At 42.2% G+C, this 25,021-nt stretch overlaps 1 protein-coding gene across 1 annotated transcript in view; it reads right to left on the bottom strand.

The window, feature by feature from the left end:
* The window catches only part of ctnnd2a (catenin (cadherin-associated protein), delta 2a), a 232,506-nt gene that overhangs the window by 89,792 nt on the left and 117,693 nt on the right, over positions 1-25,021 (bottom strand). The window contains exons 11-12 of the mRNA XM_068709723.1: positions 23,798-23,971; positions 12,113-12,413 (exon numbers count right to left, since the gene is read on the bottom strand). Of these exons, the coding sequence (XP_068565824.1) occupies positions 12,113-12,413; positions 23,798-23,971 (475 nt within the window). The remainder of the gene's footprint in view (positions 1-12,112; positions 12,414-23,797; positions 23,972-25,021) is intronic.

Raw genomic sequence — 25,021 nt, 5'->3', positions numbered from 1 at the left:
CGGATTAAATGCGAATAAAAGCAGTCATCCACTTGAAGGATTGGAGGGGATGTAGGAAAGAGAGGAATAAGGAATAGAGTTGTGCAATAGAACCATTACATGCTGGATCGCCAACATGGCTCATGCAGTATGACACAGTGCAGACTATATTCACACTCGACATAAAGTAAAATGAAGTACTTCCCAGCGATACGTACACAACTATACAAACAGCGGCTCCCTCCTTAGGGGGATGTAGGTGAAGGCTATGGTGGTTTATTTTCCACCTTTCTAATCAGTCTGCCTTATATTCACCGAGTAACCTTTCAATGACACAGATGACTGCATTCTCCAAAGTGGTATCATTTGGTGAGAGAAATAATATTTTAAACATGTTCACCCATCCTTGTTAAATGATTGCTGCCAAGAAAGTAAACCCCATGACGGAATTGGAGTGAAATTATTACAGAGCAATACCTGTTTGACAGCTCTGTGACAGCTAGAAAACAATGAAGCCAAAAATATTTTGCTCAATGTACTTTCACCGAGAACACTGAGGTTTACTGTATATTTTGTAATATACCTTGGCACTACACTGGGAGCGTGGCGACTGAACCAATTAGCACTCCTCCTTAGAAAGAGAGTTAATTCTGACAGTATTAAGTGCAACATGGCACAGAACTGGCAGAAAGATTTGCCCACAATATTGATCCATCCTGAAGTAAATACGAGGTCTGTGGTTCACGAGATGCAGGTCCAGACAGCGACAAATGGCATTCCAACACTTTGCAAAATCAGTGAAGTGATTCAGGCAAATGCACAAAAGGTATGAAAAGTACACCGGGGAAAAGCAAACACGATCCCACGTGAATGCACATGGTGCTCATTAAAGCACGGGCCAATACCAGAGAAACACACACACACACACACACACACACACACACACACACACACACACACACACACACACACACACGTACACAACACACACTTTACTAAGAGGGGTAAGACCACACCAACAACCTTGTCTGATGTCTCATATGCATCTACTCTTCAATTTGCCTCTCTCTCTCTCTCTCTCTCTCTCTCTCTCTCTCTCTTTCTCGCTCTCTCTCTCTCTCTCACTTTCCTCTTTTCCCTCGATATCTCTCTCTCTCTCTCTCTCTCTCTCTCTCTCTCACTTTCCTCTTTTCCCTCGATATCTCTCTCTCTCTGTCTCTCTCTCTGTCTCTCTCTCTCTCTCTCTCTCTCACACTTTCCTCCTTTCCCTCAATATCTCTCTCTGTCTCTCTCTATCTCTCTCTCTCTCTCTCTCTCTCTCTCTCTCTCTCTCTCTCTCTCTCGCTTTCCTCTTTTCCCTCGATATCTCTCTCTGTCTCTCTCTCTCTGTCTCTCTCTCTCTATCTCTCTCTCTCTCTCTGTCTCTCTCTCTCTCTCTCTTTCTCTCTCTCTCTCTCTCTCTCTCTCTCTCTCTCTCTCTCTCTGTCTTTCTCTCTCTCTGTCGCTTTCCTCTTTTCCCTCGATATCTCTGTCTTTCACTCTCTCTCTCTCCCTGCCATCATTCTACCCAGATTAGTGTTTCACTTGAGTCACGGTCAGAATGAAGCATGTGTCTGGCTGGCAGGATGACCTTCATTAATATTATGAGGTGAAACCACATGCACGGGTGCAAGACAGAAACGCACACGCAGACGCAAACATACACAAAGAACTACTGTCAGCACGGGGATCACCTCAAACCCTGAAGCGAAAAAGGGGTAGAAAGATTGATAGAGGGGGAGAGAGCTAGAAGGAGAGAGAGAGAGAGAATGTGTGGGAGAGAGTGGAAGGGATTAAAAAAAGAGAAGAATAGACGGGCTGTTTTAAAAAGACAATGGGGGGGAGCGAAGGAGAACTGTGTGTTTAGAGAGAAATCACAGCAGGTGCAGGATGAATGCCTACACCTCCCAACCCATCATCACTGTCGCTCCTTCTCTACCTGCAGAAGTGTGATGGAGAGATGGAGAGAGACAAAGCGATGGATGCATGATAAAGAAGTGTTTCTAAATTGAGTCAGCATCCCTTGGATGCATGAGAGTTATTCTGTCATGACTCTGCAGATCACAAGACACAGTTGAGGGGTTAAGGGTCTTCCTCAAGGGCACTACAGTGGTGCGTGGTCAGGAGGGAGGTTCAAGTGCCGTACCTATCCAGACTTTTCTTGACAGTCTGGGGATCGAAGCGATGACCTTCCAGTCACAAGCCTGTGATCTTGCAAGTTTGAATGGAGTTTTTCTTACAGCATGTGTTTTGCCCCTCTCCATTCCACTACAGTATTGACAGTAACTCTGCTATTTAAAAAGGGCCTCGCTGGAGAATTTAAGTGTCAACCTGTTATTGGAGCATCTGAGCCAAGAAGCAAAGTGAAATCTTATGGCGCGCAAAAAGAGAGCAGTAACTTACAACAACAGCATGTCACTGATAAAAAGTGAGCATACTAGTGAGCAGACGTGTGAACAAATAGCATGCTAATCCTCCCTAGCCCAGCTAGCGGCTGCTGTTTTATCCTTATGTAGAGTCACCTATATTTATCATGTCACGTAGAAATTCAAAATAATATTATTTTGAGTTTCTGTGCGCATATGTATGTGTGAGTGGGTATGTAAGTGTTTTATATTAGGAAATGCACTTCCACAGGGATGAATTTTGAGATGATTGTACTATGCAGGCGCTTTTGTACCTCTGCAGCCGGCGGATACCAACATGGCAGCATGGCTAAATGTGAAAGTACTCTCATCATACTTTAAAATGATAGAACTTTCACTTTTTTGCCTTTGCAGAAGTTACCTTTTTATTTATGAAACTTGTTTTTTTTCCTCTTTTCTTATGTCAAACTGCTTTCTTATTCTTACCCCCTTTATTTCTGTTCTCTTAATTTTAGCTTTATTTAAGTTCACCGAACATAACTCAGTCCTCACGAGTCCAATAACAAGCATTCGAAAGGTCAAGATTTCTCTCCTGGACATGAGATTAACAACTCACTGACCTTAACATCTGCAGCCCCATGGAAGATTGAGCCTTGCGCAAAGATAGCAGTGGCGTGCAAGATCTACAACTGCTTGACATTAATGCCTGTGGTGGATGTTAATAAAATAGGTAATTAAAGAGAAGATACATTTATCTGAGTGCAAGGTCGATAGTGCTGAGTTCATGCGAGACTTCACTGAAGTTCACGGGGAAATAAAACTTAGTAGCTCTGTCTCATGAGAGTAGTTATACTGATAGCACTGTGCTACACATGTAACTGAATGCTGTCAGCATTCATGTTAGGTGTAGCCTATACTCACACTGAGCGGTACCCAGAGATCCACATAGAGCAACGGGACTCATCATACAGATGAAGTGCTGAGAAACTGATAAAGCCAAACATTTGATAAGAAATGCTCTGAAACGTTCTTAAGCACACAAATCAACAAGACCTTTATTATCCCTCAATAATAACATTTTGAAATAATCTACAATGAAATAATACCTTAATAGTATTACTTATTGTAAAAACACATACAAAAACCAACTTAAAATTTGGATTTCTTTCAAATCAATTTTAGTTTTTTTCCAAGTACATACAAAATATATTGAATGTCAACTTGAATACATGTTAAGATGAAGATGATCAGTCTAACAATCTGTTAATATTGATATGTATGGTAATATTTGTGCTCCCAGTGTACCATTCAGTCAGTAGATGGAGTATGGTTAAGCAGGGTTGCTCTCAAGTGTGTGCTAGAGGAGAGGCGAGGTGAAGTGAGGCGTGAGGAGGAGAGAAGATATACTGTAGTTCTGCTGGTGTGACATTTTCCCATAATCCCTCCCAAATGCCGCCAGTGTCATGAGACGAAGCGGCGGGGAGGAGGTGGGAGGAGGAGATGGAAAGCATCTATCGCCATACTTTTGAGTGTGAAGCGGCTGAATAAATTCATATATCAACCTATTTTCATCCCCTATAGATCAGCTCGAGCACTGAATAGGTGCATTTGCATGTGTGTGCTTGTTCCCGTGTATGTGTGTGAAAAGCCTTGATGGATGTTAATCGAAGAAATGTTCGTGGCAGTAATTACCATAAAAAACAATAATGCAATGATTGGATCAAAAGAACATGACAGATTCATTAATAGCTGCACACATCAGTGTGCGCACACACACACACACACACACACACACACACACACACACACACACACTGAGGACATGTCCTTCAACCACTGAAACTGTGAAAGCAGCAATTAATTCGATGCTTTCTATTCTGATTTCTCTCTGCCTGACAGCCAAATATCCTCTAATTGTTAGCCTTTACCTCTGCGTATGTTTGAATCTGATTTATGTGCCACTTGTTTCCATGTACCTACATGCCTGAATGTTCATGTTGGTACAAGTGTGTCTCTGTTGTCTGTCTCAACCCCCTAATTCACATGTATCTGTCTGTATCGTTTTGGTCTATCCTTCAATCCCCAAGGCCCTCAGATTTAGGATGAAGCTTACTGTAGCAGTGAAGAAGGCAGACGCGCAGGGTTGTTATCATCCCAAGGTCACCCACACACACACACACACACACACACACACACACACACACACACACACACACACACACACACACACACACACACACTCTCACACACACACACACACACACACACACACACACACACACACACACACACACACACTCTCACACACACGCAGAAACAGATAGGCCACCCCAGAAAAGGAAAATAACTACAATGGGCAATTTACCCAGAACAGGCAGGGATGATGGCCAGGGCACAGATGCACACACACACATGCGCACACACACTCACACACACGCACGCACGCACGCACGCACGCACGCACGCACGCACGCACGCACACACACACACACACACACACACACACACACACAGCTGTGCCTCAGGGCCATGGTTCTGGCAATGCATCATTACCCTCCCTTGGAGGTGATTCCATATCCCAGCATGCATTTCTCATGTGGAGAGGAAATTACCCCTGGGCCGTGCTGAGAGCCAATAGAGTGTGTCCTCTCTCCTCTATCTGTCTCTCTTGCTTCCTTCCTCCCTCTTTCTTCAAATCCCTGGATCCCTCCGTGACTGTGCCTCTCACACCCCTACCTCACCCCCTCCCTTGCTCTCTCTCCCAGAGTCATCCAGTTACAAACCCATTGTTTCATCTTTCTTTATCTTCCTCTCATTGCCACTTCATTTGTTTCACTCCTTCTCCTTTTTTTCTGTTTCATGATGTCGAACATAGATTAATAACACAGGACAAAAAGGACTGACTGGCACCTTCCATTTCTCTTTTAGTCAAGCAGTTGATCTTGGTGAGGTTAAACTCTTAAAATCAGAGTTCCCCCTCTAAGAACCTCAGTTATCCCCTCGGAAGGCAGAGAACATAAAATGGACAAAACCTTTCAGTTATCTTCCAGAGTGTATCTTTCAATAACTTGCCCATCAGTTTCGTTAACTAAAAATCCATATGCAAGCAACATAAATGAATAAATACTCATATCCACTATAAACAAAAGAAGAGATGATATTTTTTAATCCGAGTCACCAGGAAGTTGCTACATATACGTTTTTTATTTTGATTTAATGTCCCATAGCATGCTCATGAAAAATGCTAATTTTCAAAAGAAACGCAGTGAAGATCCACAGCAATGTGCAATCCTCTGGTCTGGTTACATTATTTGGAATGTGCCTGTAAGAGGACAGACATGCATTTTTCTATAGTCCCATATAAGAATAGGAAGCTCAACATGTTTTGTATTTTATTGTATGCATGTTTTCTTCTGTATTATATTTAACTCATAACTAATTATGAATTAAATGTTTGCATGGCTTTATTTACTTTAGCAAGACACTTGCTAGAGTGACCCTGCGTAGTCACAGGTAGGAAATAGATCATGCTTGTGAGGTTTCACTGTGTGTATTAGAACAAGTGGTACAAGCAGCAGCAGCAGTGTAACAGTAGTAGAGATCGCCTCACACTCTCTCCGTGGTGCTGAAACTTTACAACCCAACATAGCTTTGAGTCTCTGTCCATGGTGCTGAAGCATTCTCTCTCTCCCCACAAGCACACATCAGAATAAATGTAAAGAAATGGCTGCATTTCAACAATATCTCCCTTTTATTCTTACCATGGCATCTTTACATTATTATTCCCTGAATTATATCAATCAGAATATACCAATATAAGTCAGAATATGCCATGATAAAATTAAACAATCTAAATGGTTTTATGTCTCGAGTACACTTAATGGGCCACACACTAATTATTGTCTCTCATGCTTATTAGCATGCTTTCTGTGGAAAACCACAGACGTATGAAATGTTGTTGAAAGATCAAACTGGGCAGCTCACTGAATGTGTAAATGTAGCAAAAGCATAGCTTGATAATATTACTCTTTGAGACACTAACCCCTAACATTATAGGAAAGTGAGAATTCCAAAACACTTCTTTATCATAAAATAAGCTAAAAACCTTATTCAAACTTTACTGTCTTAATTCAAAGCTCTGTATATGTTGAGAAACAGTGGTGGACATATTTGTGGAAGGAGCAATCCAGAGAAGAAGCATAACATGAATGCACGATGAAGGTAGTGTGTGCTACAAACACACAGCTAAAAGTACTGCCCATCAAGAGCACCACTGAATATGGAGATCACTATTAAACTCAGAATGTTGGACCTGTTCGACTGTCAGCAGAGAACTGCTCCACTTAAAGCCAAAGAAACATAATCTGTGTCCAGTTTACACAATAGAAATCCCCCGGTGCATCGTACAGTAAACTGTGTACCGCTGATGTGAGTGTGCCTTACTTTCACTTAAGTGAGTGAGGGATTTCCTCCTGTCTGAATATAATCCTATGGTCAAGACCTATCACCCAGGCACACACACACACACACACACACACACACACACACACACACACACACACACGTAGACACACACACACACAGGTTGCCAGTGCCTTAATTTCCATCTAAAGTAGGTGGCCCATCTGTAGAGTCATACATAAACCATATGTATCCAACACACAGGGCAATGCACTTGTGCAAACAGACAACAGTTTACAAGAGGGGAATGCAAGCCGCTGCGTTTCTCATTCACACACACATGTGCACATAAATAAACAGAAACACTAGTGCCCAACTGACAACAAGAGTATTCAGTAATCTCTCTGTGCCTCTTAAGGAGACGCACATACATGGACATGGCATTGTCCTTTAGACTGTGTGACACCTGGGGAATGCAATGCATCTGTTCTATGCTGTCACAGATGAATGCTAGACACATACGCGTGCGTGCAAATACACAGACAGACACACACACACACACATACATACATACACAGACACAGCGTCTCCACTGCCCTGCGTTTGACACAGCCTTGGATGCACAAACACACACACACTCATCCCATTCACACACTCACACCCGCTCAAACAGAGTCACCGCTGACCATTGCAGATTGTCCATAAATAGAGCGATGTGTTTGGGCTATGAGCCAACAAACACAGTGATTAAATAGCGAGCGTTGACAATGACATGTCACACCAGATGACATCATATCAACTGTAAATAGCAATTTCATGTCAGCAGCTCTATTGCATCTAACACATAATGGGGGCACAGGGGGTATTTATTTCTTCAAACATCAGTGGAACTACGACCACTATTGCTGGGGGAATACATGTTGGACTTGTGGAGATGATGGTGTAAATGAGCAGAATTTGATTCAAATGAGGGGAGTTTGATTTATCTTATCTCAAAGTGTTGTGTCTATGTTTCAGGCTGAGTGAGTGTTTGGTGAGATAAGACAAGCAATCCTCATTTCTGCAACGCTGAATTCTCCTCACTTACTGCAAAAAAACCCGTTCATGATGTGTTTCGCTTTCTACATGGCTTCCTAACCTCCTAGTGCAAGCTTTGTAACAATATCCAAAGCCCCTACCTCCTTGGTCCCGTCCTCCCTAAGCTAATGTTCATCTCTCTCTCTCACTCCCGTCCTTACTCTCTAACGCCTACTATGCCCATGCATCGATCCCTCAAGGTATGTATTCCCTAAACAAATGCCTCTCTGTGCTTTCTCCCCTCACTTAACATTCTCCCAATCCCCTTTATTTGTTCCTTTTTCTTTTCCTTCATTATTGGTTTTTGCTTTCCATTCTCACCCTCTCTACTTTTATTGGTTCCATGTGCTCAACACTTTCTTCTTCATCTTGCTCCCTACATTGTTTCCTAAGATTCAATTTAAGAAGGAAACTCAGTGGGGGTGAGAATCTCTTTTCGCAAAGTGAGCTTAAAGGAAAACACCTATCTACATTATGCTCCGCCTCTCTCTTCACTCAATCTTGCCCATTCTTTCCTCTATGTATTCACTTTTCTCCATCTTGATATTCATCTGTCACCCTTTATTTTTTCTACATAATCCCCCTCATCCCTTTATTTCCCCACCCTCTCCTCTTCATGTGCCTCCTTTCTCCCCTCCTTCCCTCCTCTTCTGCTGTGTTCATTTACCTCCCTTCCTTTGGCTTCATCTTCACAACTCCCTCCATCCTCCCCTTATCTATCTTATCTCCCTCTCTTCACTGCCATCCATTAGCAGTTATTGAGTTTTCCCTTTGTGTTGCTGTCATCACCTCTGCTCTATCGTGCTCACTCTACTGCAACTGTAATGGTCCCTAACCATGTTACTAGCTGCCATGCGGACACACACACACACACACACACACACACACACACACACACACACGTTAGGCACAGAGTGTGCTGCTGAGTTATGAAAAAATATAGTATTCTCACAAACACACACTGCACACTTACGCAGCCATTAGACACACAGAGCCATAACCTCTGCCCTCACTCAGGGTGTTCTTTGTATCTGATTGATGCTAACTAATTTTGCACTTCATGTAAGCTCAGCTAAGTCCAATTATAGCAAGAGAGAGATTGAAGCTCGAGTAGGAGGCTATTTAACCTTATGGCAGAGATAAATGTAACACACAGTTTAAATGCAATGATATTAAGAATATAGGAATATCTATCTATCTATCTATCTATCTATCTATCTATCTATCTATCTATCTATCTATCTATCTATCTATCTATAGATATATGTCTGTATATATATATATATATATATATATATATATATATATATATATATACAGACATATATTATATTATATTATTGTCAATATCGGAGTCCAAGAAGAGCCATTTTTTTTTTTACAAGGATACTGTTTTGGGGACTTGAATACAGAAATGCAGAGTTGCTATTAAATCTACTCATTAAAACATTTTCTTTGTTATGCACTGTGGCTACCTGTTGTTGTAAATGACTTGGAGTTCATCATGGCTGGCCTAAATTAATGAAAATAAACAGCACACTGAGTCCAAAGGCCCCCCGCCCCCTCCCCCCCCCGACTCCAGCTAGTAAAGTCTAAATTGTTAAATAGTCATGAATAATTTGTTTTAACTTTTAATTAAATAAGGTTTTATTGAACTCTGCGGGGGGGCATGTAACACATAAAGGCGTTCTCGGGAATATTGGTACCAAGTACAAAATGGGTTTGGGACTAGGTTTTAATATTTTCATTGTCTAAAATACATGACTCTGCAAAATGTGAAGCTCGAACCAGGATCTGCATTGTATGCAGAGCCTCAATTTTAAAAGTTAGGACAGTAATGGAACATATCTAAACTTGAACCTGCTGTGACTATAGTTGCTCTATTGTAAACAGCATACACATAGTTCTGGATGAAAATATATGACAAAAGATTGCGTTGATGTGTTTTTGGAACTTCAATCATTTCTCCATTTAAGATGAATAATATATTTAAAAGGTTTTGGCACAGAACGCATCAGGTGGGTGTGATGTAAATGTTAGCTATACAAAGCCCTGCAAGCATATTACATCAATATTAGACTGTTACCGAGACCATTATCCATATTTTGATGAACCAGAAACAAATAAAAAGCTTAAAAAGTTATATGCAATGCAAAAACAGCCTCCCACTGAGACTAAACTAGAGCAATTAACGTTTAAATGTTTTCACTGCCTTTATTCAAGCAGCTTAGAAAGTAAAGGGAGCAACGATTTAAAAGCTGTCATCCACATTGTAGAGTAATGAATGGCAGCAAACAAAATTTGATCTCCTTAGCAATATTATTAATACATGTGCAATTATGTGCATGACACTGTATAATCTCCTTATTTTATCCACTTTATTATCGCCATAATCTTCCTCCTCCTATCTGTTTCCATCCGTGAGTTGCACTACATTTGTGTATGTTTGAAATTGCAATCCATGAGACAGTTATTAGTTATCTTGGTGAGCTGTACTCACTCCTCACAACGTGTCTTTGATAAACTTATTTCTATCTTACGTTGCCACTGTTTTTTGTTGTTGTTGTTGAGCTTTTGTCACAAATCTGGCTGGTGAATTGTAGATGCACCCTACAGAAAACAAGACATGTTACTGCTTTTGCTGAATTCCAGAGTTTCTGTGTGTACAAACATCACAGTACAGGCGACGAACAACAACAGAGCGGACAACAAAGGCTTCACAAACGTGTTGTGAATATGAAAGGATACTATTTCTCACTATGAGGGGGGAACATTAGAGATAACTTGTTTGTGTGAAACAAGAAGACCGTCTTTAGCCAGTCAATCAGATTACATTATTAATAAACCATCAAGCCCTAATTATCAGATCCTTTATGCAACTTCACAAGAATGAAGAATCTTGAGGAGGATTGTATGTTCTGACTGTGCGCATGTCATTCAGTCACTCTCTCTTCATTTGCTATTGTTTTAAATAATTCTCTCCCATCCTCTCTCTCTCTCTCTCTCTCTTCTCTCTCTCTCTCTCTCTCTCTCTCTCTCTCTCTCTCTCTCTCTCTCTCTCTCTCTCTCTCTCTCTTTCTCTCTCCTTCTCCTGTGATTGATAGCTGCTGCTGAGACTTGATCCAGGCACGTCTCAGTCCCTCTCGCTCCGTAATTAAAGGAATTATATATCAAGAGTCCTGTGAAATACATATAAATGAAGAAGGGAAAGTGAGCTTTGCTTAATTGCCGAGAGAAGAGGATGGAAGTGATCACAGCCCAGTAGGACTCTTTTACACACAGCGTGACACTGAGGGAGGCAAAATTGAGCTTCTAAAGCAACCGGTGTGTGACACTCTATTACATCAATATTTTTTTTTACATTACCAAGGGGGCCGATATAGAAAAAAAATAAGCTGTGTCGCTTAGCAAAAACAAGTTGACCCTGGCTAAATTGTTGATGCAATGTGACATCATCCACCATCACACTGAGTGGGCCTATAAAATATATATATGTTCCCAGGCACAGTTGTTTGTCTGGGAAACATGGTAAACCTGCTGCTTACCTCACGGCAGTCTAGAAGGCGGATAAATTGTGGTTGACAATAATCATGAACTTTTGAGAGTTGTGATATCCTTCCTCATAGTATTGTAAATCACTGTGCAGTGTTTTTGTATCTGATAAGCTTCCAAACTCATGAATCTATAAGTCAAACCAGCCTTTCTGGATTATATTTCATTCTAACACCGGTACAACAAGGACCCATCCACACAGCCCCCTATATGATTGTAATGCAGTGCTGCATTGAGCCTGATCTAAGAAAGAGCCTTGAAAGGAACTGGTGGAGTGTGGGGTTGGGTGAGTACTGTAGTATCTGTAGCTGCAATGGCTATCACAAAAGTTATTCTTATGCATGCTGTATATCGATATATAGAGATATCAATATTAGTGAGCAGTGAGTACAGTATACCCCTTCTGTACCTTGGAGCAGGACGACTTTATTATCACTATGACTGGAATATTGATGTGTGTACTGTATATATGCCAGTAAGTGTGTGTTTGTGTGTGTGTGTGTTATGTATTCTACACGTTTTGCCCCATCAGACAAACATTTGGTATGGAGAAGTTAGTGTTAACGTGAGGCTCAAGGGAATGAATGCGAGTGCACAGACTGTGGTCCAGTGAAACACACACACACACACACACACACACACACACACACACACACACACACACACACACACACACACACACAGCCCTTTCATCCTACCTGGGGTCTTTCTGAATAGAGTCGATGGAAGGTGAGCGCTGCAGGCTGCCTTCAGGCGGCAGGGCTGGTCCGGACTTGCTGTAGGGCGATTCCACCACTGAGGGGCAGTACTGCAGGGTGCGATAGGGGTCCGCCACATAGGGGTCTGAGCCATACACATCTCCGCCACCTCCGCTTGAGGTGTAGCCTGGTCCTACTGTGGCATAGTTGTTGGTCCCGCCACGGCCGTAGTTCCCTGTCCCCGTGCCGTGACTTCCTGTGCGCTGCAAAGGGGCGGAGTCGACACCGGGGGAGGAGGGAGCTATGGTGGGAAAGTAGGGACAGAGGACATAACTTAGGACCTGGTCATGGACACGCTGGGTAAGGTCTGCAGGGCAGAGGAGGGGACAGAATGAGACGCAGGGAGGACGGGAGGAAAAGACACAAGCAAAGGTGAGGGGAGAAGCACAGGAGATGAGAGAAAAGAGAGGAGAGGAGAGAAAAGAGAGGAGAGGAGAGGAGAGGAGAGGAGAGGAGAGGAGAGCAGAGCAGAGGCAGAAAGGCGCAGAGATGAACAGGTTGTTGGGAAAAGACAAGCGCGTCTCCATATGGATGGACAAATATTGGCCACATGCCCAGGATTAACAACAAGGACCATGTTCAACAGAGGGGAGGATTGAAGAGAGAAAAAGAGAAAAGTAGACAAAAGTTGTGTAGGCAAAAGTTTTAGATAATTTTAATGGCTACGACAAAAAACATCTGAAAATATGAAATATAAACTTTTGATCAAATATGCTTACAAGCTATTACATGTTTTTTCTGTATACTATTTTGTAAGCCATGCAATATTTCTTTCAACAATGCATACAAATCCTGAAGAAAAAGTTCAATTAAAAAATGTAAAGAATAGATTGATTTAAACAAACAGAAATACTTGAGATCAACAATGCAATAGTTATATTCCAATGTGAGGTACGTTCGTCTCATGAAAACCCACTGAGGGTTCGTAAACAACGTTAGTTTGTCACTCAAATGACTCATTAGCCTGCCATTCCCATGCAATGAAAAATAGGAACTTTGCTCGTAAGCCTATTTGCAGGTAGCTAGAGGGCGATTGCAGAAACTTTTTCCTCACAGTGAGACATCTGCCTGGTGAGCAATAAGGACAAAAAAAATACATAAAGAAAAAAAAGTAAAACACCAAGCTATCTCTCTTTAGAGTGAGATTGAAATTGAATGGGGATTTGCTTGGGGGATGTAAGCAGCCTGCAGGGGCACAGTAGCTGTCACCTTCCCCCCCCGTCGCATCAGAGCGGTGGATCGGTGATATATCAAGGTGTTAATGTGAGTCTGGGGGCCTTGTTTCTCTGGCTGTAAAAACACTGAGACAGACGGCGTCATCTGTCATTAAAACCAAGGTATGTGTAGACAGAAAACACACATGTACACACATGCAAAAGCACCATCAATGTGTTCTTCGGAGAGTATGCGATAAATCACAGAGCCTTGAAATCAATATGTGTTTGACTGGGGCTTTAGCACAGGCCAACGAGCCTCCTCTCACAGAGCGAGTTAGCCTTTAAAACGGTCTCTGGATGGGCAAGTGCACACAAACGGTACTCAACATGGAAAAACACACATTCACACATTATACAAGTCACTGCACGCATCGATACAAAAACAACAAAAGGATGGAGGTTGTGTGAATGTGAGGTTTACTGTCTCGTTGTTGTGTGACGATCAAAGTTGCTCTTTAGCAGTGTCTTGAGTGGTGGTATTTACTTGACCTTCACAACCCTCTTACACACGTCTGATCTGTCCAACCTATTTGGTGCTTCTTTAACAATCATCTTTCAAAGCTCTTATTTAAATTCTTCTCACTGAGTCTGGTAAACTCCATTAGTCGGCCCACCAGAGGCACAAGGAACCTTTTGGATGATGTAACCACATTAGCATATTTTTATTTCCTAACTCTAAAAAGAAAGAAATTCGTTGCCAGCCAGACATTGAAAAATTAAACTTCCAGACTCTGCCCTGAAATGCCCATGAGGGTAAAGGCTGTGTGAGCTCTTCTACTGACGCCCCAAAGTTCTAAAAAATTAGACAGAGACAGAGAAACAATAAGAGATGCTGGGACAAGAGAGGAAAACTGCTGAGAGATGAGAGATGACGCTGCAGCCAAACCAGAGGGAAGAAGAGGGATGGAACAAGAGGCCGTGGAGTTAGCGACATACAGCCGCGTAGAACAAAGGGTATAGGAGGGTAATGAAGCAGAGTTACTCCAATCAGCAGACAATCCCAGTCTTTTCTGTACTCTTTGAATGGTGTCTGTGGGGTGTCTGTCCTTCAGAACGTCTCATTAGTGGCCAGGGCTTTAGGCTAACTCCACCAGAGTCAGTGTGCGCTCACCGAGACACTTGACACCCAAATAGGATGAACCTCAGAGCCAAAGAGGGGGAGGCAGAACAGTGAAAAGAAGAGAGAGGGAAAACATATAAAAATGGCTTGTCAAATTATTTTTATAGCCTGTGCTGTAGGCACTGAATAGGGATCTCTTCGGGTACAAGCTGAAAAAATAAAGGGGAACGAAAAATAAATCACAAATGATAGAGAGAGAGATGGTAGGGAACATGAAAACAGAGAAATCCCCCCCAAAAATTGTCCTCCCAAATTACTATTGAAGTCTGTCCTTTTGTTTTCACATTCTCTGACTTTGTATTCAGCTTCCCCACACCTCGTTATGCATTCCATTTTCTTCTTCACTCAATCTTTGTGTCTGCTCTCCCTTTCTTCTCCTCCTACCTCAAGTAAATGGAGTGCTGCTGAATTTATCATTTGCTCTGTTAATGGTGTGTTCTGACTGATGACTTGACCTTTGGGGCCAATATTGCCAGGCAAAATGTGGGTGCCTGTTTATGCATGCATGTGTGTAATGGTGTATGTATTCCTTGTGTGTGTGTGTGTGTGTGTGTGTGTGTGTGTGTGTGTGTGTGTGTGTGTGTGTGTGTGTGTGTGTGTGTGTGTGTGCGCGTATTCTTGTCCTTGCGAACCAGTTGGGGTTTTAGACCTTTGGCATTTTTGACCAGTGTTAAAACACTGTGTCAGTTGGGATTGAAGTTTAAGATTTTAATTAAACTACATTTAGGTTTAAATATCACAAAACAATTTAAAAGTTTAAGCTTCGGGTTTATGGGAAAACAAAACACAGAAATGAATGGTAAACATATGTGTGTATGAGACTGAGAGGGTGTGTCTTTCATTAATTAAAAGAGTAGCATGAGGCACCTGCCGTCTCATGAAATACAACACATATCATGAAATGGACCGACACACATGCGCGCTCCACTAACACCTCTCACACCTAATGCTCTGGCGGCGTGAAATTGTGTTGGGAGACGAAAATATAAGGGCGGGTGTGTCTTTGTATTCCCTTGCTTCGGCGTAGAGTAAACAAATCGCGGCTGTGCTCCTGCTGGCAGATTAGCGACTGGAAAGGAAACTCTATTAGTCATTTGACACAGTGATACCTCTGCAATTAGCCAGCCGGCTGAGGGGCCGCCTAGCTAAGAGCGGGACTGACTTTTTCTTTGGGCTGCTGAGACAAGGGAGCCCTAGCATGAATGTACAAGAGATGGAGGAAAACAGGAGGCAGGGAAAGAGAGATAGGGAGAAAGAAAGAAGAAAAAAAAACTAGAGGGAGATCAAAGCAATCAGCCGAGCTTCCCATGTCCATCCTCCCTTCTCATTCTACCATCTCTGCCTCTATTTTCTTAAACCCTACTCTGTCTCTGTCTCTCCCTTTTCTTCATCACTCCCTTGCCCTTTTCTCCTTTCTTCCCTGCTCAAGACATATCCCTCCATCCATCTTTTTTTTACTCACCCATCTACTCTGAAACCTTCCCTTTCAATACCTCTTTTTATCTCCCTCTCTCCCTCTACATCATTCATTCATTTTATGCCCTCCCCCCTTTCTTCCCTAACACCCGTCCGTCTCTCTATCTCTCTCCCTCTATTGTGGTTGTAGTAGACTATGTGATCAGAGCTGAGGACATGTCCTTTCTCTCGACACGCTTCAGCGTTCAGCACGATTACACAAAACCCCTCACAGTCTCTATCCCTCTCAGATACGCACACACTCGTATGGGCACGCACGAGCACACAAACACAGATTTCTAAATATGCCAGTGATTGACATGGACTAAACATGCGTGCCTGTAACACATCTTTTTCTAATGCTTTAAGGTCATACAACAGCATGCACACACAACCTTGCCTACAGCGGCCACGGGTGAAGCAAACATGCACACGCACACACAAAAACACACACTGCTTGAATGTGGAGGAGAGTAAGGATTAGTTTCTCCCTCTGTTTATCCCTGGGAGATCCTCCTGGCCAACACATAGCTCTTGATGTTCCTGAGCTGGAAGCACTGGAGGACACACATTTAAACATAAACACACACACACACACACACACACACACACACACACACACACACACCCTTTTGCACATTCAGTATCAAGTATACAGCGTTTTACAGTGTGGGAGCTGTAGGACACTTGGCTCTATGAGTCAAGGTGCCATGTCTTTTTCCGAGCATGCCACTTAGACACAGCAGGGGCCCCAGGCCAGTGGCTGCTGCTAAATGTTCATGCTGCGGAAGGACAATGGTGAAAGTCATAAAAAGTCCAACCGAAGAATGGTCCATTTGGCATACAGCCACTGGACATTACACACTCATGTATGGCACAAAGAAAAAAAAAAACGTTTTGTCTTCGTAACATTTTTAAATACCTTGTTTTTAATAGATGCAATACAAGATAACTTGACTTGTCGCTGTTGCGGAGATAATCTTCCAGCCTCACAAATTGCTTTATGGCATAAAGCCAATATCTGAGATCAATATCCTGAAAAAGCAAGACACCACCATTTAGGTGCATCACAGTATCTCCACAAAAGGATCCCAGTTATAGGAAACATGGCCGCTCAGTTGTTAGCACTGTTGCCTTATGGCAAACAATTGGAATCTGAGAGCTCTGGCCTTTCTGTGTGGACTTTGCATGTCCCTTGCGTTTATGTGGATGTCTTCCGGTTGCTCCTTTTCTCAACCACAGTCTAAAGAGATGCAAGTGAGGTGGACTGGACACTCTTTATCACCCCCGGGTGCAATGTGAACCTCCTCCCCTGTGTGTTAGCTGCCTCTCGCCAGTATGCTGCAGCCCCCCACAACCCTCAGGTTATTTTTCATGCATTCATGGTACAATACGGGACAATGGGGAGACAAAGCGCAACCACGGAGGCAATAAGCAACGTATACAATGATAAACTGTGAATCAATAAATGAATGAAACATGTTTTGAACAGCAGATATGAAGGTTTCGTTGTCATTTGATAAAGACAGTCATTGCTGTCTTTTGTGCTGACTTCCAGTGTATCGGTGTGATCTCTGAGGACAAAAACAAATGAATGTTTCTTTCTCCAGTTATGAATTCATTACTGCTGATAAAACAGAGAATATGCTAATCATGTAAACTGAGATAGCATAGGACACAAGTAGAATGTGCTGATGTGTGCGCGTTTGCGACGTGTGGTATGAACAGTGTTAGAGGACACTGATGTGTGTGTGTGTGTGTGCGCACATGCACTTGTGAACACACAAAGAGAGGGTGGTGCGGGGTGACTAGCACCAACTTCACTTAAACCTACATTTAGGAAGTGCCATATGTTTTCGCAAGGGAAAGAATTTGTGCTGATCTGGAGAGTAAGTCAGATGCTTTGAGCTGGTAATTAAAGCTTTCTGAGGCTTCAGCAAAAACTCACTGTAAATACTGTACAAGTTTAAGCCACTACATAAGTAACCTGGATTCAACTTGGAAATTGAGTTGTTGTCCACTATCACACCACTAAGTTGAACAGTACTGTAGGTCATAGTTGCGTTGCCTGTCAGAGTTCAGTCCTTCTGTTAGAAAGCAGACTACAGTCAGCAGAGAAAAGTCACTTTATACTGAAGAATGTTCAGAGGAATAAATCAGTTTCCATTTCCTTCCTTCCACTTCTCCTTCTTTAGTCCTCTTTCTTTCCTTCCTTCATTTCCTGTTTCCAAATTTTAACATCAAACTGATTTTTATCTAAATTAAGATTAGTCATACTGGACATTTGAACATCACTTTACAAGTAAGAACAAATTTACAAATACGTCTTCACTGGTGTTTGAACGACCGTAGGTTCATTAAAAGATCAGCAGGATCAGGAGCCAAGCTGAAATTGATCCTGGCCAAACAAATCTAATCTAACCTGGCGACAGAGCGAGCCTGGTGAGCGACACACTAAAGTGTCTGGGGGGGACGCTTCAGACAAAAGGTCCAACAATGCTGCAGTGCTTTAGTTCCCTACTAACTGATAAAGAACTGGTGATTTAGGTCTACTGAGACAGGTCAATTCCCCATGCTACTCATTCTGCCCCTATTTCAACCATGCACTCGCTCCCATCGGTAACACAAGCAAGAAGAAAGTACCACTACCATTATTACTTTTTATTGAGTACAGCCATATTGAACAGTGCTATAATATATACATTTATATTTTATGAAACCTTGTCCAAACAATGTCTTGTGGCCTTTCGCTAAAATGTATACTTGTACATGTATGCACACTTTTGGAATGCGTTTAAAAAAGGTACAAATAATGTTTAAATCTTTGAAGTAATTGTCTCAAAGATTTTCATTTAAAGTGAAGTCAGTTCAGTCTCTATCTATCGCTGAATGAGGTGACACGCTGGTGATTGAGCCTGTGGCACGCTAATGAAAGCCCTTGCATTTCGCAGTATTACAAACTGCAGTGTCTGTAGTGGAATAATCACAAGCGGCGACATTGTTTAGATCTCTGGGAAGTGAGATCTTAAAACAGACCTGCAATAATAGATTATCGCCATATAGATGAAAGAAAGGAGAATGAGACGCAGATCGTTGAGATTGTAACTATAAAAATCCATCAGTTATATCCGTATAAATGAAGACACACACACACACACCGTCCAAGTGACTATAATTAGTATCACAAATCCCATTTAGGGTGCGGACATGTGCTTGTTTTATCCTAAGGATCTGTCACTTTCTCTATTTAATAGGTGCCCTGAACTTTTCCTGCCTACTGGTCAGAAGAAGCACACGAACTGCATCCCCTCTCCCGTCGTCTTCGTCTTTACCTCCTTTCTTGGGCTTTTTTTTTTCCCTCTCTCTCATCTCTCTCCTCCATCACGCTCTCTGCTCTGTCCCCCTCATTAGGATGTCAGATCTCATTACAGAAGTAACACAGCAGATTTAAAGGGGAAAGCAGATTGGTTTAATGGTTTGATGCAAAGCCGTCCTCATATTTCATCTTCTCCTTTTTACTGTGCACGTGTACCGTATGTGTGCACATTCACACTGGCGAAAGGAGCCGGTGCTAAAGAGCTGCAGTTTTAAGCGAAAATAATCCTGCAATGGTTTCGAGAAACATAACACACATACACACACACACACACACACACACACACACACACACACACACACACACACACACACACGCGCACACACACGCGCACACACCCTTGCGCTTACGTGAACTGATCCCTTGGGAACTGCATGGATTTAATCTCAGGATGTTAAGAAGTGTGTGTTCACATATTCTGTGATTCTTGCAACACCATAGCCTTCACTGCATGTATCCAAAAATAGACAGAAAAGAAAACACGCTATGATACCAGAGAGTAATTATTCATCTGCAAAAATCCGCGGCCATCCTCATTTAGAAGAGGAGTCAGAAAAAGAAGGCTATAGACACTGTGGCAGAGGCTGAGCTGCATCAGACCGTAAAGATATGCCCACACATCAAAGATTATGCCAAGAATTTACAAGGACAAAAAAATCGAAAGTAAAGTTTAGAATATCCAAGAAGAGGCTCTTAATTTGCTCTTGGAGTGGATGCAGAATAAAACACTGCCCATGGTGTTGTCTGGTTAGCAGTTGATAAGGTATAAACACTCAAACAAAACCACAGGACTGGCCAGAGTATTGTTTCCAAAAATGTGATGTAAAATGCAAAGAAAGTCTGACTCAAAATGCAAATTCCCAATTGTTCCCGTAACACTTTGCATCATATGCGTATCTAGTTCTGTTAATGGCTGAAAAAAATATAACCTTGTTTTTACCACGGCTCAATGATTAATGGTTGTGGAAGAATTTATGTCTGTCTCCTTCAAAGATACTGGAGAGAGCAATGTTAAACTACATAACAGTCCTTATCAACAGCCATAGCTCAACCTGGCTACTAGATGCACCTAACAAATAGTCGTGGCAATGAATCTACCCATTCTCTCTGTCACTACCTGAGCTACATGCGGGTCTGATGATAAGCCATTAAAGAGAAAAAGTGCCACATCCATTCAGAGCTGATGCTATTCCCAGTGGTCAGAGTCATTAATACAGACCAAGATAGCTTTGATGAAACAAGGAGGGAAGGTAGAAAGGCAAACACGTAAGACCACATGCGGGGGGGGGGGGGAGGGAGCAAGCAAGGAGGAAAGGTCAGAGGAAAGGAGGGAGGAAGAAGAGAGAAGGACGGCATGAAAAAAGATTTCTCTGCTCTCTGAATAAGTAGACTTGGTGAAATAAAGGAGGAAAACAATAAAAGAAAGAGAAGGGTAGGAATGCATATGTTAATAGGAATAAAATAGTAAGAGGCAGAAGGAAAGAGAGGTCACTAAAGTAATAGAGAGAGCATTACTGTCAGAAACAGGGAGGATGTAAAAAAGAAAAGAAAAAAAACATACAAAAGCAACGTGACAAACTGCAGGCTGATTTCAAAAACACACAATGTCTTTTTGGAAAAAATAAACAAATGTGTAAACCACATCCTGAGGCTTTTTTTTTCATGCTGTGATTCATCTTTGTAGCAGAATGAATGTGTATGGATGTGTGTGTGTGTGTGTGTGTGTGTGTGTGTGTGTGTGTGTGTGTGTGTGTGTGTGTGTGTGTGTGTGTTAGAGATGCTGTGACCATGCAGGAATAATCGCTGAAAATAGGCCACATTAACCTGCAGTCCTCTGGGGCGCTGGCCTGGTTTAATCCAAGAATGAAACGTTGCTCGCTGCCTACACACATGCATAGTGCAAAAATCCAGACACACACTCATACTTGCACAATAATATGATGCTGTGTGTGGATGTGTGGGTGTGCTGGGTAGATAGGAAAAGAGGATGAAGAGGTTAAGACAGCAGTTAGTGAGAGTACGGTAACTGAAGAAGGGTGTGTGCGTGAGAGAGAGGCTTGGCCATGATACAGACATACACACAGTCAAACAGATGGAGCAGATGTTTAATAGAAACCTTTTTAGATTTGTTCAGTTGTGTTTACTGTAGATGTGGAGACAATACTGTTGATGGAACACAGCCTGGCCAGACGAACAATGAACTTCGAAGTGAACTGAGCTGTGAAGAGTACGGAGGAATGGAAACTGAGCAGACAGACAGGTTAACCAATTGACAGTTTTCTAAACTGGACCTGACTGAATTGTCAAGTGTGTTGTCAAACTGCGGTCCACTCCGCTGCAATAAAAATGCCAGCAGACTCCGACAGGTCTGCTGGTGTTCTTACTACATGGAGGAGGCTGAGGGAAGACACGAGTCACAAGTTCCTCAAAATAGAAAATAAATCCTCAGCAATGAGCCCCACTGTCAATAGCAATTGCAGTAAATGTCTATTGAGGGTAGTGATTGAGCAAAAAAAAAAAATGTAAAAACAATGTTCACAATCTGGTTGTTGACCTAAACTCACAACTGTTGATTCAATCTGGAGATTTGCTCCCTCTTTCCTTCCACCTGTCTCTCTGTCCTCAACTGGAAACAGTGCATGAACAATTATTGTCACTTAAATGGCTTTTGTTGCATCATGCGGCTCCTCTTCATAGTTAAGTGTCCAGTTAAGTAATGTGGTGGCCCACGCTCTCAATGAATACTGTGAGCTTCATTTCACTGCAAGTGCCTGTTTTAAATTGGTCTTGAATTAGCCTGACACCGCACCGTATATACGACAAATTTTGGTTTGAAATACACACGCAAACGTCTCCATTCTTATTCCACCGCAGGAATGACTTATAGCATTAATTACATTGATCCATGCCAGTTTAATGAACCAATAATGTGAGCCTGCCATTGCTAAGAAAAGACGCTATGACATAATTAATGACTTACCGCTCACCATGTCAGCACAGCCCTTATCAGTTCACTATGTGCTATCACTCTGTGCTATTATGAATCCTTATTAGACAACCTCCTAGTCACTGCACAGACTATTAACATGAATTTTAAAATATGCTGCGCTAAGGCCAAGCCTTAATTCAATAGCCCAGTGACTTGAAGGCGCGGTTCATCTTCGTTGTGTGGATTTACTACGGTAGTTACATGGGCCAAGAACACAAGGGGGGAAATATACTCTGACGGAGGATTTAGTTCAAACAACATGAGACAATTAAAATACTGTATCATAGGAGAAGCGTATTGTAAACCTCAAGCGTTGCAATTAAATGTACACAGTCTAATCCACAGTCTATTGATTTTTGTAGCTGCAGTACAAATTCCCTTTGTGAGCTTTCTCATACCCATCTATTGAAAGTACAAATACAAGGCACAGTAAATTATAGATAGCAGTGGATCCTCTCTGTACACTTCTGACGAGCACTTGTTTAATTAATTCCTGCTTGCAAAGACAATCAGTATATGAATTGTTCAGGATTTCAGTGATCAGTTATTAGAGCACTGCAATGTGCTTTAAAAGCTACTACCCTGTGTTTAAAGGCAACTCTCGTTCCTCTCAAGTGAGCCAAACTGATCAACTCAAACGCTGGTCTAGAGTGGCATATTTACTGCTATGATTCTGACCCAAATGCTAATGATAGCTATTAAGGCTAGGCTGGTTAATGACATCGAGGGAGCTGTGAAGGTGGCGTGACCGACTTGGGTGTTTTCATGTGGGTATGATACAGTAATGGGATTACCATGGCGTACCTAAACCCACATTGAGATAAACTCAATGAGACCCTATTAAAAACACATTGCTGACAACAATGGAGTTACGGAGAGAGCGGGTGCGAATGAGTGTGTGTGACTTTGATAGAAAATGTGGCCAACTGTGCTTCATTCCCAGCTGTAACACCCGACAAAAGGGTCGTCGATGGCTTTATTCTCTCTTATGGACTTTCTCCATTTGTCCCCGGGTTGGATGGAGTTGTTGGAAATGCGCACGAGTAACTACACAGCATAAAGAACGAGAATAAACCAAAACAGGAAAAGGGCTGCAACAATCAACTCATGTGGAGAAAAAAAAATGTCCTAATGTGTGTTGTTGCATCTTTATATCATTTACACCTGACACTGGGTAAGCGAGCATCAATTAACATGAGGTGAATGCGAGCTGCTGTGTGACGTGAATGTAAAGCTCCTAATAAACACATCATTTGTCTCCTCAGACAAGTTTGTCCCAGCTCCATTATTACGTTTGCAGATTCAAGTCAGGCCTTTAAGTCTTAAGATACTGAGAAGTTGTAGGATACATTTTAGTTTCAAACTAAAAAAAAACACACACAGCATATGAAGTTAATAAAAACACAAAAAATGCTCAAATTAAACTCCATAGCTGTAACTAATTATACAAATGCAGGGACGGCCTTACCGGTGTTGTTGCGATAGGGGCCTGTGTCCGGCCCCTGGCTCTGGCTAAGACTCCTCATGGGACCCTTGTTGTGGTAGACACGTTCTTCATAGATGGGATCAATGTGGTGCTCTGGGGACCCCAAGGGCCGAAGGGGCTCCTGACTGTGCTGACTACTGTAGGAGCCACGAGAGCCTGGAGAAAAGAGAGAGAGAGAGAAAAAAGAGATGTAAGGAAGATAGGTAGAGAGGATGAAAGAAGGAGGATAAAACGAGGGAAAGGCAAATTGCAAGACGGCGTACGGTACAGGAGGTAAGGAAGGGTGGTACACGGGAATTAAACGGATGGAAAAATTAAGTAAAGAAATAGAGGAAGGGAAGGTGGGTTCCATTTTTATACATGAAATGGAAAGACAGTGTAATGGGAAGGCAATGATAGGCACCACAGAGGATGGAGAGGGTAGAAACTAGGTATGCAGAGGATGTGAAAGAAAGCAAATAAAGAAATGGAAAAAGGACAAGTGAATGTAGCAGAAGGTGATGGGTACACACGAGAGACAAGGTAAAAGAAAAGGAACAGGTGTGGAGATGATGGCTGAAAGACTGTAACAGAAATGATGAGAGGGAAGCAAAAAAGAGGAACACAGCACTCGACTCAACAAAAAGCAGGCCTCTGTCTTTAGTCCATTTCCACCCCAGACCATTTTTTTAGCTGGTATAGAGTGAGTGTTACAAGGCACCGAGTGACAGACAGCACACTATTTATATGATGGACAGATAAGGGTGGTGTGTGTGTGTGTGTGTGTGTGTGTGTGTGTGTGTGTGTGTGTGTGTGTGTGTGTGTGTGTGTGTGTGTGTGTTTGTGTGTGTATGTGTGTGTGTATGAGGGGTAGGGCAAGCAGTGAGTTAGTGATGCACCAAGTTGAAGTATAGAAAGAAATGACAGATAAAATAAAGAGACATGCATAGCAACACATGAGATAGGAAGAAATAGGCAGATATAAAGAGAGGCAGAGAAAGAAGATCAAGAGAAAGGGATGCGTCTGTATTTCATTTTTTTAATCTCCAAGGAACACATTGCTGGTCGTCAGCTATAAAATAATGAGATGTAGTGTCCTCCCTCTTTCTCCGTGTCTGGCAGGAATCCCACAGACACAGGGCAAGGAAGACATTGACAGCAGGCATTTGTTCATTACATTACACAGCAGAACAATTGTAAGGCCTTCCTCTGAAAACACGGAGCTAA

This window comes from Cebidichthys violaceus, unplaced genomic scaffold (genome assembly GCF_023349555.1).
Source record: "Cebidichthys violaceus isolate CVI_PGR_0920_01 unplaced genomic scaffold, fCebVio1.0.p SCAF_15, whole genome shotgun sequence".
NCBI classification, from domain to species: Eukaryota; Metazoa; Chordata; class Actinopteri; order Perciformes; family Stichaeidae; genus Cebidichthys; species Cebidichthys violaceus.
This window is presented reverse-complemented; position numbering and strand designations above follow the sequence as displayed.